This window comes from Ipomoea triloba, chromosome 1, assembly GCF_003576645.1.
Source record: "Ipomoea triloba cultivar NCNSP0323 chromosome 1, ASM357664v1".
In the NCBI taxonomy this organism is placed as follows: Eukaryota; Viridiplantae; Streptophyta; class Magnoliopsida; order Solanales; family Convolvulaceae; genus Ipomoea; species Ipomoea triloba.
This window is the reverse complement of record NC_044916.1, coordinates 6919366-6933891: the sequence shown is the minus strand read 5'-3', so window position 1 is coordinate 6933891 and position 14526 is coordinate 6919366. Positions and strand designations below refer to the sequence as shown.

The 14526-nt window shown below is 38.2% G+C and overlaps 2 protein-coding genes across 2 annotated transcripts; both read left to right on the top strand.

The window, feature by feature from the left end:
- The first annotated feature begins 3195 nt into the window (after positions 1-3195).
- On the top strand, positions 3196-4588 carry LOC116020303 (gibberellin 3-beta-dioxygenase 1-like). Its single transcript, XM_031260803.1, has 2 exons — positions 3196-3641; positions 3937-4588. Exons 1-2 carry the CDS (start codon positions 3196-3198, stop codon positions 4586-4588), a joined length of 1098 nt encoding a protein of 365 aa, XP_031116663.1.
- Positions 4589-12903: 8315 nt separating this feature from the next.
- On the top strand, positions 12904-13762 carry LOC115997314 (17.2 kDa class II heat shock protein-like). Its single transcript, XM_031236854.1, has one exon. The coding sequence runs from the start codon at positions 13142-13144 to the stop codon at positions 13616-13618; it is 477 nt and encodes a 158-aa protein (XP_031092714.1). The 5' UTR covers positions 12904-13141; the 3' UTR covers positions 13619-13762.
- Positions 13763-14526: the final 764 nt, after the last annotated feature.

Below are 14526 nucleotides of genomic sequence, written 5' to 3'. Positions count from 1 at the left end.
TGGTCCCTCGACTTTCAAAAACTCACCCAATTTGGTCCTCCGTTACATATTCCGTCAAATCAGTGTTAAAATGGAGGGCATTTTCGTCCATTTACCTATTGTTAGCCTAATAAACATTGAGAAATAGTTGAGGGACCATTTTGAGAATAGTCAAGGGACCATTTTGGGAAAAACTATTTTATTTATTTCATTTTTGTTTATTTTCATTTTTTAGACACTATAAAATTAGAATTTCTATACATTTTTTTCTTACAAATATAAATAGTTAAAATCGCGCAATCCAACCTCAAAATTTTTAACTTTCTTTACAGACTTTTCCCCTCTAAATACACAAACTATTCCTATGAAGTTTTACAATAAGTTCCGTAAATTTCATAAATACTCATATACTTCTTTTTTTTTTATAATGTTCATAGACAATCAATCACTATGTATCACATTAAATATTCCTTTTACCATTGAAAATAATATTTTTTTTCAAGCGTAGACACCCAAAGAGTGAAAAATGTAGGGAAAATATTGGACCGAAAGGTAAATTTTTCTAGTAAACTTCTCAGGTGAGCCGAAAAGTAAAATCTCGTCAATGTTTGCTGCAATATTTTCTGTATTTGATTTCGAAATAATTATTAAATTTTATATTAATTTACATTATTTAAGATATTGTATGACATCTTTTATATGTTTTCCTCTTCTTATTTTTTTATTAATTATTAATTATTAAGGCAAGTATAATTTATTTTGTAATGTGGACACATTATTTTTAATAATTTTGATTTAATTAAATTATACCTTAATTATAAAAATCCTACCTAATAATTTTAGTATATTACACGAGACACAATAATTATTATAAATAATGTTTAATAATTGTCAATTTGTATTCAACAATAAAATTTATAGTTAATTTTTAAGTCAATCATAAAATCTTTTGTGTTGTGGGCACATTATTTTTAATTATTTGAGTTTAATAATATTATATCTTATTTATAAAGAAATTCAAAGTAATATATTTAGTACTACGGATGTGACTAAGAATTATTTTAATCGGTGCTTAAAAAATGAGTATTTATAAAATTTATGGAACTTATTGTAAATCTGCATAGGAATAGTTTGTATATTTAGATAGAGGGAAAAAGTCTGTAAAAAAGTTAAAAATTTTTAGGATGGATTGCACGATTTTAACTATTTATATTTGTAAGAAAAAAAATGTATAGAAATTCTTATTTTATAGAGTCTAAAAAATGAAAATAAACAAAAAATGAAATAAATAAAATAGTTTTTCCCAAAATGGTCCCTTGACTATTCTCAAAATGGTCCCTCAACTATTTCTCAATGTTTATTAGGCTAACAATAGGTAAATGGATGAAAATGCCCTCCATTTTAACACTGATTTAACGGAATATGTAACGGGGGACCAAATTGGGTGAGTTTTTGAAAGTCGTGGGACCACATTAGGTGCAATTGAAAGTCGAAATGCAAAATTGAGAATGAGCAATAGTCGAGGGACCATTTTGGGAAAAAACTCTAATTTTATCAAACATCTTTTTATAAATCGCTGATACAATCCACTTGTCAAATCCGCTAACACAATCCGCTATTCGTTAACTGTTAATACAATCGGCTAACCGCTGATTGCCAAACAAGCTCATATATAATTTAAAAAAATATCTCGTGGCACTGAATTGTTCTTCTTTCATATGGGTGGTTGTAGGTTTGAGCTCAGTGGAGGCTAGAACAAATATTGCATTGTAACGGAATCATAATATTTATTTATCTCTTTAAAATTATCTTTATTTGAATTCAATTTTTTTGAATTCAATGGTCCAATTGCAATTTACTATGTAGTTGGATGTCTTATTTAACCATTATTATTATTAATATTATTATTATTATTATTATTAATTATTACAAAAGGGCATTTTAGTCTTTATGTCAGTTTTTCCTTTACATCCCCAATAATTCAATTCCTTCCTACCAAACAATGTAATTCAATTTTTCTACTTTATTCTCACCGTATTACAATTCTTTTCTATACTAATTCACTCATCCCAACCAAACGTCCTGTAAGAATGTAACTTAAAGATTGATAAAAATCTCGCGGGATAAAAAATATATAATTTAAGCAATATCTTTATTTGAAAAACAAAAGTTAAGAGCATACCTTTAAAAAGTATCCTTGTTTGAAAAATGAAATGAAGAACATAATTGAAAAACGATAAGAAGGTAACTTTAAAAAGTATCCTTATTTGCAAAAGGGAAAATGAACAAATAGGTCCTGAAACTTTACCTGAAAAGTCAATTAGGTACCTAACCTTTTTAAAAGTTCAATTAAACTCTTTAACATTTTATTTTCGTGCAATAAAGCCCAAAAACAAGTTAGTGACCTGCAATAATTAAGAACAGTAAAAAACATTTTCCTTTCTTAAAGAGTAAGTTTAAAAAGTATCTTTATTTGAAAAACAAAATTTAAGAACGTAACTAAAATAAATATTTTATTTGCAAAACAAAATTTAAGAACGTAACAGAAAGGAATATATTTATTTGAAAAATAAAATTTAGGAACATAACAAAAAGAAATATCTTTATTTGAAAAACAAAATTTAAGAACGTAACGGAAAGAAATATCTTTATTTGAAAAACAAAATTTAAGAACGTAACGGAAAGAAATATCTTTATTTGAAAAACAAAATTTAAGAACGTAACGGAAAGAAATATCTTTATTTGAAAAATAATAAAATTTAAGAGCATAACGGGAAGAAATATCTTTATTTGAAAAATAATAAAATTTAAGAGCATAACGGGAAGAAATATGTTTATTTGAAAAATAAAATAATTTGAGAACGTAATGGAAAGGAATATCTTTATTTGGAAAATAGAATTTAAGAACGCAGGGGAAAGAAATATCTTTATTTAGAAAATAAAATTTAAGAACATAAGGGAGTGAATTATCTTTATTTGAAAAATAAAATTTAAGAACGTAATAGAAAACAAATATTTTTATTTAAAAGAATAAAATTTAAGAACGTAACTGAAAGATGTAGTGTGTGGAACAATATATATAAATTGAGATGTTTCTTCATTTGAGAAAAAAACCTGCAACAATATAATAGCCCTCTCTCCTTAACCCCTCCACCCTACTTTTCTCTTTTCTATTATCATATCGTCTTTCTCTTCGATCCCTGCTTTGAAGTAACCATGAGCCCAACAGAGCTGGATCATCTCGTCCCCATGGATTTCAAAAACGTCGTTCAAGTTCCCGATTCCCACACCTGGCTCGACTCCCCCTGCATCAACAACTCTTGTTCAATCGACGAATCTGTTCCCTTGATCGATCTTGAGGACCCGCAAGCCGTGGAGAAGATAAAAATGGCTTGTGAAAATTGGGGTGTTTTTCAGGTGACCAACCACGGCATTCCAATGGAGCTTCTTGCCCAAATTGAGCATCAGGCTCGCCGCTTCTTTGATTTGACGAGGGAGGAGAAGCTCCTCACTCTGCGCTCGCCGGACAGCCCCAACGGCTACGGCATCATCCCCATTTCGCGCACTTTTAACACTCTCATGTGGATGGAAGGTTTCACCCTCTCGGGATCGCCGTTGGAGCTTGCACGCCGGGTTTGGCCCAACGATTACTCCCCTTTCTGGTATTTTTTTTTTAAATACTCATAATTCTTTACCAGCTAAGTTAAGTGTTATATATCTCAATTGTATCTCCTGCACTATTGAAACAAAAGTCATCATGCCTCATCCCGCGTGTATGGTACTAATGATTTATTGATAGGCTGTAAGTAACATGTGAATCTGTTTCAATTAGAAATCTATATTGATCCGTTGAATTACATGTTTTACTACTCAGCAAGATGAATATAAAACGTAATCATTTTTTTTATTTGTTGAAACGATGATATTTACATTGCTGCTCTAATTTGTTTGTTTCAGCACTGTGATTGAGGATTATCAAGAACAAATGATGGGCCTGGCTGTTAAGATAACTTCTTTAATATTTAAATCATTGGGCCTATCTGGTGAAGATGTGGAATGGTTTGATCTCAAAAGCACGGAAGCATTTTTTCATTTGAACTCGTACCCGAGATGCCCAGATCCAACCCGCGCATTGGGCATGGTCCCACACACAGACTCATCTCTTATAACTTTGCTATACCAAAGCAGCACCAATAGAGGACTCCAAGTGTATGGGCCCAATCTCAAATGGGTCGACGTCGAGCCCATTTCCAATGCAATCGTCGTCAACGTCAGCGACTTGTTGCAGATATACTCTAATGACCAGTTCAAAAGCGTGGTACATCGGGCCATTGTGAGTGAGGCCCAGCACCGCATCTCTGTAGTCTATTTCTTTGGCCCGAAAATAGATGTCAACATTTCATCGTCACCTAAACTGATCAAGGACGGTGATTTTCCCATATATCGCCCCGTATCATGGAAGGAGTACCGTGAGATTAAGGGTGTGCACTTTGACAAGGCCTTGGAGGTGGTTCGTTTCAATTCAGTCGTCGTTGAAAATGCCAATGTCCTAACCAGTGGTAATGAGGCACCACTTGATGGAGGCAAAGTGGAAGCTTTAGAAGCGTAGAAATTAAGAGTATGTATTGAGAAATAAAATGCATAATTAGTGTCATTATGATGAATTAGAGCGTATATGTCATGATCTGCATATTAATATTAATAGTTTTTATCAGTGTTTAGTGTTTTGCACAATGTATTAAATATTTATTTTATATTATATTTAAAAAATTTCTAAAGTAAACCTTGTGAGACAAAAAGATCATCTGGGACAAGCTCATCTTGTATAACAAGTTTCAATTTCACATTTGGGTCACTTGCATCAATTACCGGATATAGATCGGATTCATATAACAACAACAATAATTTTAATTATTATTCCAATACTCACAATAATAATATATCTTTGTTGTCAAATTACAGTATTTCAATATGCTTATAATTAACTTAACTGCATGTATATCATTTCATAAAAAAAGAGTCAATTGGGGTGTTTGGTTATTGGCTTATCAGCCAAAAAATAGCTTATTTGACCAAGAATAGCTGATTGACCAGTTAAAAAAACTATTTTTGAGTGTATTGGTTAATGGCTTATTGGCATAGCTTATTGGCTCAATAAGCCAAAATACAAAATGCTGACCAATGCAGCGTTTCTAACTAGCTTCTTGGGTAAATGGCAATGTTGTCCCTAATCTCTAATCCTTCAGTAGCACACCTTCTATGATTTGCCTCTTCTCCCACATTGATTGTGTTCAATTTGCAGTTCAAAATTAGTGCTTCTTCTTCAATTTGCACTTTAGAGATAATAATAATAATAATAATAATAATAATAATAATAATAATAATAAATTTTAAAAAGTAATTTAAGAATTAAGAAATTAGTACAATGTCTTTATAGGTCATTTTACATCCAATCAGCTGAAAGTAAACAGCTAATTTACCAAACATTTTTTTATAATCAGTTGATATAATCAGTTGGTCAAATCAGTTAACACAATCAGCTATTAGTTATCAGCTAACACAACCAATAACCAGCTATCAGCTATCAGCTGATTGCCAAACACCCAATGTCATTTGTAGACTGTAGTCCTCTGAGTATAGTGTGACACCTAGCCACTTTTAGTCGACTTCAAGCATAAAGAACTACTTTGTCCTTAATTTACACGATCTAAATGGCTAAAACTAACTAAAGAGTTACAAACTACGATCTAATTTGTATTAATTAGTTATCTTTATTTTATGGGTTTTAAATAAAATGTCAATTTCAACATTTTGTGAGAGGAATAAAAATTAAAAATAAAATTTGAAATTACGAGTAATATTTTCCTTTTTTGAAGAAACCTAAATATATCTTTCAATTCCCATTCTGCGTTATGTTTTTATATGTTAGGTTTTTCAATTTATATTAAACGTGGGAGGAAGTAAATTAATTTTTGAAGTGAAAATTGAATTCCTCCCTTTGTTGTGTTAGAATGATATTTTATGTTATGCGGTTTACCACCTTAAATTAGTTTTGTTGGATTTATTCTTACAAAATATTCTTAAGAATTTAATTTGTATCAAACTTGGTCTTAAAAGTATTTTTTTATGAATTTAATTGTTAAGAAAATACTAAATAATAACTAATAAGTAAATTTTTAACATTTTTTTAAACATTTTTTTAATTAGTGTGAGGTGGAGACTGGAGAGCACTAAATTTGTGACTTCTCGGACCGAATGAATCCTCTCTCGGAACAGACCCCAGCGACGGCGACTCAGCGGTCGCCGGAAGATCAAGACTTACTGGAAAGAAGCACGAAGAAACCAAAACACGCTCGCGGTGCTCCCATGGCATCTCCCCACCGCCCCACGGAAGTTGATATGCAAGATTCACCAGTAGCATCGGGTGGGGCTACACCGGACTCAAGCCAGTGGACGACCCCGGCGGCGACTCCCAACCAGGCATGGGCGCAAAGCAAGAATGCTCAGATGATGGACCGCGACGAGGTCGCCGATGGAGAAAGAACGGAAACGCTAAGAAACTCCTCTGGCTACCCAATTTTCTTGGTCACAGAGGAAGAAAAAGAGAGACTACGAAGACCATGGCGAAGATCCCTCATTATTCGGGTACTGGGCAGAACTGTAGGCTACAGCTACCTCCTTCAGAGATTGCAGCGAATGTGGAAACCAGAGGCGGTATTCGACCTGATCGAAATGAACAACGGGTTTTTCCTGGCCAAATTCTAATCCCTCCATGACTACGAGTATGCTAAATACGAGGGGCCCTGATGATCCTCGACCACTATCTAGTTGTGCAGGAGTGGGAACCCAACTTTGACACAAGATGTGATCAGACGAGGAAGATTCTCGTCTGGATACGGTTTCCGGACATGCCTGTAGAATATTTTGAGGAGGAATTCCTCATGAAGATCGGCAGAGACATAGGCCGCCCTATCAAGATCGACACCACAACCAGTTTGGTATCGAAAGCTAAGTTCGCAAGAATGTGCATCGAGATGGATATTACCAAGCCCCTCCTTTCCAAGTACGTTCTAGACGAGAAAGAATGGTTGATCGAGTACGAAGGCTTCCACCTTGTGTGCTTCAAATGTGGAACGTATGGCCACCGACATGAGCAGTGTGAAACGGAGAAACCACGGCCAAAAGGTGACACAACAGACCAAGACAATAATGAATCAACCAGGAGGGCAAGAACGGTGATCAAGCAAACGCCGCCGGAGAAATATGGGTCTTGGATGTTAGTTACAAAGCAAAAGCGTGGGAATCGCCCCAGGGCTCAGAACCAGAACGCGGATGTGGCAGCAAAATATTCCACAAGGTTCAACAATCCGATGTTCGATGGCACTGGCTCCCAATCAAGGTTCGCTCCCCTCCAGGACTTTGGCGAACCAGAACTGAACCAAGATAAAGCTTCCCCTTCCTTGGCATCAATGGCCCAGACAGCACAAGGCCAACAATTCACCCCTAGGCTTCCCCAGATTAGAACTAACGCTCGTAACCAAGCACAACCTTCGGGACGAAGGATGGCCAATGCAAGCCAAAGAGTCCATCTACAACAACATAACCCTGGCCAACCTCCGAGCAGAGGAGACCGAAGAGACCGTGCGACCAGAGGCGGACCCCCCAATAGAGCTGCGGCTGAGACAGAGCACACCGTTGTGAGAGGCTCCAACAAGGGAAAGGCTATCCCAACGACGGTCATTCACCACGAGGGAGACAGAGCTGAGTATCCCCCACTAGCGGGAATGGAGTATGGATTCAAAGAGAACCCTCCCGACACGACTCGCCCACATACTGATGTTCACATGCCCCCCAGTGATACCATGGACGAAGACTATCAGCAGAATGGCCCAGGTGGCCAGACGGTAACGGGTTTCCCGCGCTCTTGAGCGTGGTGTTTGTTGTCTTTTTTCCGGTTAATTATGATATGCCTAATTTGGAATTGTCAGGGTGCGGCCTCCAACTTGTTTAGGTGCACCCTGAAACATTTTTCCCGTGTGTACAGTCCCTCGATTGTTTGTTTACTCGAAACAAAAGTTTCGGGATCTCATGCTAACTCAATCTGTTCTAGTTTTGGTTTTGAAGAATGGCTTCGGGTGGAAGCAGTTGGGTTTTCGGGAGGCATCTGGATCCTATGGAAAAACACGCTGACTGTCCACGTGATTGAGACACACCCACAATTCATCACCCTCAAGGTAGAGGACTCGGAAGCCAGCACCTGGTTCTTAACAGTGGTGTATGGGAGTCCGGAACATCAACTACGGAAACGTCTGTTTTCGGCGTTATCCCACCAAAACCTCCCTCCTCAAGCCCCTTGGCTTATAGCTGGGGATTTCAACTCGGTTACATGCCAAAATGAAATCAGTGATCCAACAAAATTTTCTGCAGCTAGGTGCTCCGATTTCAACAGATGGATATTTCAGGAAGCATTGCTAGATCTGGGTTTCGTTGGAACCAAATTCACTTGGATGAGTGGATTAAATACAGAGTCTTTCAAAGGAGCTCGCCTTGATCGCGCCCTCAACAATGTAGAATGGAAAACGGAGTTTCCTAATGCATCAGTTGACCACTTGCCAATTATCGGATCAGACAATGCCCCCCTTCTCCTTAATACTATGCCGTCAACCCAACTAACCAGCAGTAGAGGTTTCCGGTTCAATGCAGCATGGACTGCCCACACCAACTTTCTAGATCTTGTACAATGTAGTTGGAATGCAAATATTAGCTTGGAGAATAATCTCTCGAAAATGGCTGAAGCTCTTCAAGTATGGAACAGGGAAGTTTTCGGCAATATTTTCCACAGGAAGAAAAGGCTTGTAGCAAGGATTGAAGGTATTCAACGTAATATAGCTTCAAATCCCCGGTCTGACCTGATCAAGCTGGAAAGGAAACTGAGGAGAGAGCTTGATGAAACACTGTATCAGGAGGAACTCATCTGGTACCAAAGATCACGGGAAGATTGGATAACATCTGGTGATCGAAACACTCGATACTACCACGCTGCCACGTCTGCCAAAAGAACCCCATCGAGAATTAAAGCCCTGAAGGACGAAGAAGGAAGATGGATTACAGAGTCCGATCAGTTGACAGCGCATGTGAGGAACTATTTCATTAAAGTATTCTCAGAGGAAAGTGCTATCAGCAGGCAGAATCTGCAACATGGGCGATTCCCAACATTAGACGAATCTAAATGGCGGAAAATCAATAGCCCCATAGATCTCGAAGAAGTCAGGAGAGCACTCCAAGATATGGCACCATGTAAATCCCCAGGCCCCGATGGCTTTAGCGCATGTTTTTTTCAGAAATCTTGGGCGGTAGTAGGCAGTAGTCTCCACCAGTTTGTGCAGGCGTTTTTCGAGACAGGTGTTCTACCTGTGGGTTGCAACGATACGTTGATTTCTCTTATCCCTAAAGTATCAAATCCGGAAACAGTCAAACATTTGCGACCAATTGGCCTTTGCAACGTCCGATACAAGCTTGTGACAAAAGTACTATCGAACAGACTCAAGGATATTGCACCGAAGCTGATTGGCAGACACCAAGCAAGCTTTGTACAAGGAAGGTCTATAGCAGACAACATCTTGGCCTACCAGGAGGTGCTACATTCACTTAAAAATAAGAAAGGATCATCAGGATGGATGGTAGTAAAGGTGGATTTGGAAAAGGCTTACGATAGGCTTGCATGGAGCTTTATCGATGACACGCTCGAAGACATCGGATTCAACCAAGTGTGGAGAAGGAACATCAAGGAGTGCTTATCATCCACACGTCTAGCAGTGTTATGGAATGGTCAAAAAACCGAATAGTTCAAACCAGAACGAGGCATCAGACAGGGAGACCCAATCTCCCCGTTACTATTTGTTATCTGTGTTGAAAGATTGAGCCACATTATTCATAGTTCAGTTACTGCGGGCACTTGGAAAGGAATAAGAATCACCAGGAATGGTCCTAATGTTTCTCACCTCTTTTTTTGCAAATGATCTAGTGCTTTTTGGAGAAGCATCGGTGGAGCAGAGCCTTGAAATGAAGAGATGCCTGGATATGTTCTGCGACAGCTCCGGGCAGACAGTCAGTTACCAGAAGTCCTCAGTTTTCTTTTCCAAAAATACAGCCCAGGGTCTCCAACAGCAGATCGTCAACACCCTGGGAATCCCATGTGTACAGGATCTGGGAAGATACTTGGGTGTACCATCCATTCACGGGAGATTGTCAAAAGAGTCTTTTGCAGGGATAATCGAGAAGATCAAGTCAAAACTCTCAGGGTGGAGCTCAAAAACACTATCCCTAGCCGGTAGACAAGTGATGGTGCAGTCAGTCCTCTCGGCTATACCCTACTTTGTTATGCAAACGACTCTATTACCAGCAGGAGTAATCGAGGCCATTGAACAGTTGATAAGGGATTTCCTCTGGGGGAGCAGTCCTACGGAAAGAAAGTGCCACCTTGTCAAATGGGATGTGATTACGAGACCAAAATCTCAAGGGGGTCTAGGTATTCGAAAACTGGAGCACATGAACGCTGCTTTTATGGCTAAGCTGGGATGGAAGTTATTGAAAGAAGAAGACTGTCTATGGGTAGATATGTTTAAGAAGAAGTATGCAATCAACCCTGACGATTGCTCATCTTGGAAAGCTAAAGCATCCATGTCTAATGCATGGAGAGGGATATTAAAGTCCGTCCCTATCCTCATTCAAGGGGCGAGAAAACATGTGAGAAATGGCACTAATACTTCATTCTGGCACGACCCCTGGCTAACTGAGGTACCTCTCAAAGAACTATCATGCAGCCTTGTTCCTCCATCAGACTTTAATAGCATAGTGGACAGTTACTGGCAACCAAGTCAAGGATGGTGCTGGAACCGGTTGCACCATCTCCTGCCGGATCACATTGCAGCAAAACTAGCGGCAGTAATACTCATCGAAGACCCTGAGGCAAAGGATATTGTCGGCTGGGCCAAAGAAAACACAGGATGCTTCTCGGTAAACTCGGCTTATAAGATCTCAACCGGGGATGATCAAACAACCTCGCCTGCTAAATGGAATAGCATCTGGAAATTGAAAGTACCCAACCGCATTCGGATGTTCATCTGGTTGGTATTATACAACAGACTGATGACTAACCAAAACAGACTGAAGCGGAGGTTGACGGATAATGATAAATGCTGGCTATGCGTGGACAAGGTGGAGGATATGGAGCACGTGCTTCGCGGATGCCCAGCTGCAAAGGATGTCTGGAACTTCATCTTCCCTTCGACACCAGTGCAGACGGACTCCTCCTCGTTTGAGCAGTGGCTCGAAAAAGGATTATCAGATAGAAGACCTAGCAGGAAGCCATCCGAAGATGCAGCATTATTTGTGACGACCTTATGGTGGATATGGAGGTGGAGGAACGAAGCCGTGTTCTCCAACTTAACAAAACCTCTTGCGTTCAAGGCGAAGTGGATTCACGATCAGACCAATGAGATCAATAGGGCCTTCGCTCGTGCCAAAGGATTGCAAGGACAAGGAGAATACCTCAGTTGGAAGCAACTTAGGTGGTTCAAACCTCAGGAAGGATATGTGAAAGTCAATACGGATGGCTCTGTAAACCATGCGACGAACATAGCGGGTGGTGGTGGCATAATCCGGGATAGCGATGGCAAGTGGAACCAAGGCTTTGTGTACAATATCGGGACCTGTGGCGCCATGGAAGCGGAGGCCTGGGCACTCTTGAAAGGAATCCAGCTGGCTGCTTTCCTTGGCTTCCAAAAGGTGGAATTTGAATGCGATGCAAAAAAGATAGTTGAATACATCCATGCCAATATACCTCCAACATCAGTGGCTCATAACATCCTAGAAGCCTGTCGAAGAGAGCTACGTTGCTTTGAAATCTGGCAGCTGAGATCCATTGCAAGAGAACAGAACCAGGCGGCGGACGCCCTAGCGAAAATGGCCCCTCATGCCTCCAGAGGAATGCATATTCTCCAAACTCCCCCAGATGAGCTATTAGGCGTAATTGATGATGACACGGTTGGTTTGCCTGCATGGCGAAATATGTATAACTAATTTGTACAGCTTAGTTTGGGTAACCCCCTTCCAAAGTAATAAAAAAAAATAAGTAAATTTTTTTGTTAGATTATCTCACGAATTTTGTTGGCCTGCAAATCGTTTTATGAGTTCTTTTTTTTTTTTTTTTGTGTAATAATCGTCTTACCAATCATGTTTTTTATGTTATGAATCAAGTTTAAATAGAAACGTAATATTTTATGATTAAAGATTTAATATTAATTAGAAATAATTTGATTGATATTTATGAGAAAATATATTTTTAATTAAAAAGCTTTTTTGAGAAGAAATTAAAAAGAGCAAATACCAATTTTGGTCCCACGACTATTAGCAAAATGACAATTTTGGTCCACATGTTTCCTTTCTATCAATTTTAGTCCACGACTATTGTTTTAGTACCAATTTTCATCCACGACTATTGTTTTAGTGCCAAAATTTATCGCGCCGATCACACATTCGTTTAAAACGTGCAAAAATCTAAAATTATTAAACGTATTTTCATCATTTTCAACTTAATATCTTAATTTAAGTATGAATAAATGGATTTAAGTCCTAAAATCGATCAAAATTCACAGTTTTCCTCCTCATTTTACCTTAATTTGAGGAGGAGAATTGTAAATTGTGATCAATCTTAGTACTTAAAATCAACAATTAGGTAATCAAAACATCACTATGAAATGAGAATCAATGCAGTATTAGTCTATAAATTATTAGAATTATTTATAGGGATGAAGATATTCAGTACATTTGTGTCGGGTATACATTAGTTAATTTAAAAAATATGAGGTAATCCTATGGAGACATCAGACAAGGCAAATGCGTATGGCGTACCATATAATAATTTGAAGAAAGCCGCAGATTTGTATTTAAATTGCAATTAATGAAAAGTTGTGTTCTAGCACATTCTAGACTTGTTTAGAAACTGAACCCGGTCCAAGCTAAGCTAGCATTTTTGTCGATCCCAGAACCTGCTCGAAACTTCTTCTACCTACATAAATCCCAACCTCGTCGGCGTTTCTTGATCACGTCACAAAATTAAACATTCCAATTCCAATTCGCGAAATTCCACAAAGTTGAAGAAATGGATTTGAGGTTGATGGGTTTCGATCACCCGCTCTTCCACCCGCTCCACCACATCGTGGACTACGCCGGCGACGACAAGTCATCCAACAGCAGCGCGCCTTCTCGGACGTTTATGCTCGACGCCAAGGCAATGGCAGCCACCCCGGCGGACGTGAAGGAGTACCCCAACTCCTACGTGTTCATCATAGACATGCCGGGGATGAAGTCCGGCGACATCAAGGTGCAGATCGACGACGACAACGTGTTGAGTATTAGCGGGGAGCGGAAGCGTGAGGCGGAGGAGAAGGAGGGGGCCAAGTATGTGAGGATGGAGAGGAGGGTGGGGAAGTTAATGAGGAAGTTTGTGCTGCCGGAAAATGCGAATAAGGAGAAGATCACTGCGGTTTGCCAGGATGGGGTGTTGACCGTCACGGTGGAGAAGCTGCCGCCGCCGGAACCGAAGAAGCCAAGGACCATTGAGGTCAAAATTGCTTGAAATGAGCATATGCTGATATGCATCTAGTTATGAGTGCTCTGTTTTTCTTGCGTGATGAATAATTTTGTTTTCAAATGTGATGCAGAATGTATATTGGAAGGAGCTTCTGTTGGTTTTAATTTCAAATTATTATTTTCTATCTTATCTATCTACTGTACTAATTTACCTCAAAAAAAAAAAATCTACTGTACTAATAAGTTAAAAAAAAAAAAAAAAAAAAAAAGGCCCTAAAATGATTATAAAAAGTTACCTTCAAATTATTAAAGAGTTAATTTCATTTTAGTTTTTTTTTTTTCAAAACATCTTATATTGATCCTAATTTTATTGTGGCATAACTATTTATGGTCCTTCCTTCGTTAATAAAATCGTTAACATGCCTTAATTATAAGTGTATTTCAGTCCATTTAATTTTAAGTGTTAATTTTTTTTTTTTTACTAAATTTATATGTGTCATTTTACTTTTAGTCTTTAAAAAAAAATATTCTAATTTATTATAGTTTTATTGTGATATAACCATTTTTTGTCCAACATCAATACATATATTGAAATGGTATTAAAAATGACTTTAAAGCATCTTCTTTTATAAATCACTCAAAATCTAACTTTTTCTTCGTAATAGACCACTCAAAATGTAGTTTTTTTTTTTCCAACGGAGGGCGGGATACGATGCTAAGAACCAACCTCCCTTGGAAAATCCGAGCACATAGGGACAAAACAACCTCAGGCGCACTAATAAAAAATCAAGAGGCCACCGTTTAGCCAGGCCACGATCACAAGAGAGTGTCCGTTTAGCCAAAACGTCAGCCACCCGATTATGTTCCCGAAAAATATGAGTCACACTAATATTCCAAGGCTTCATCAACCATTGTTTGCAATCCCGGATGATATTAACCAATAATCCACGATAA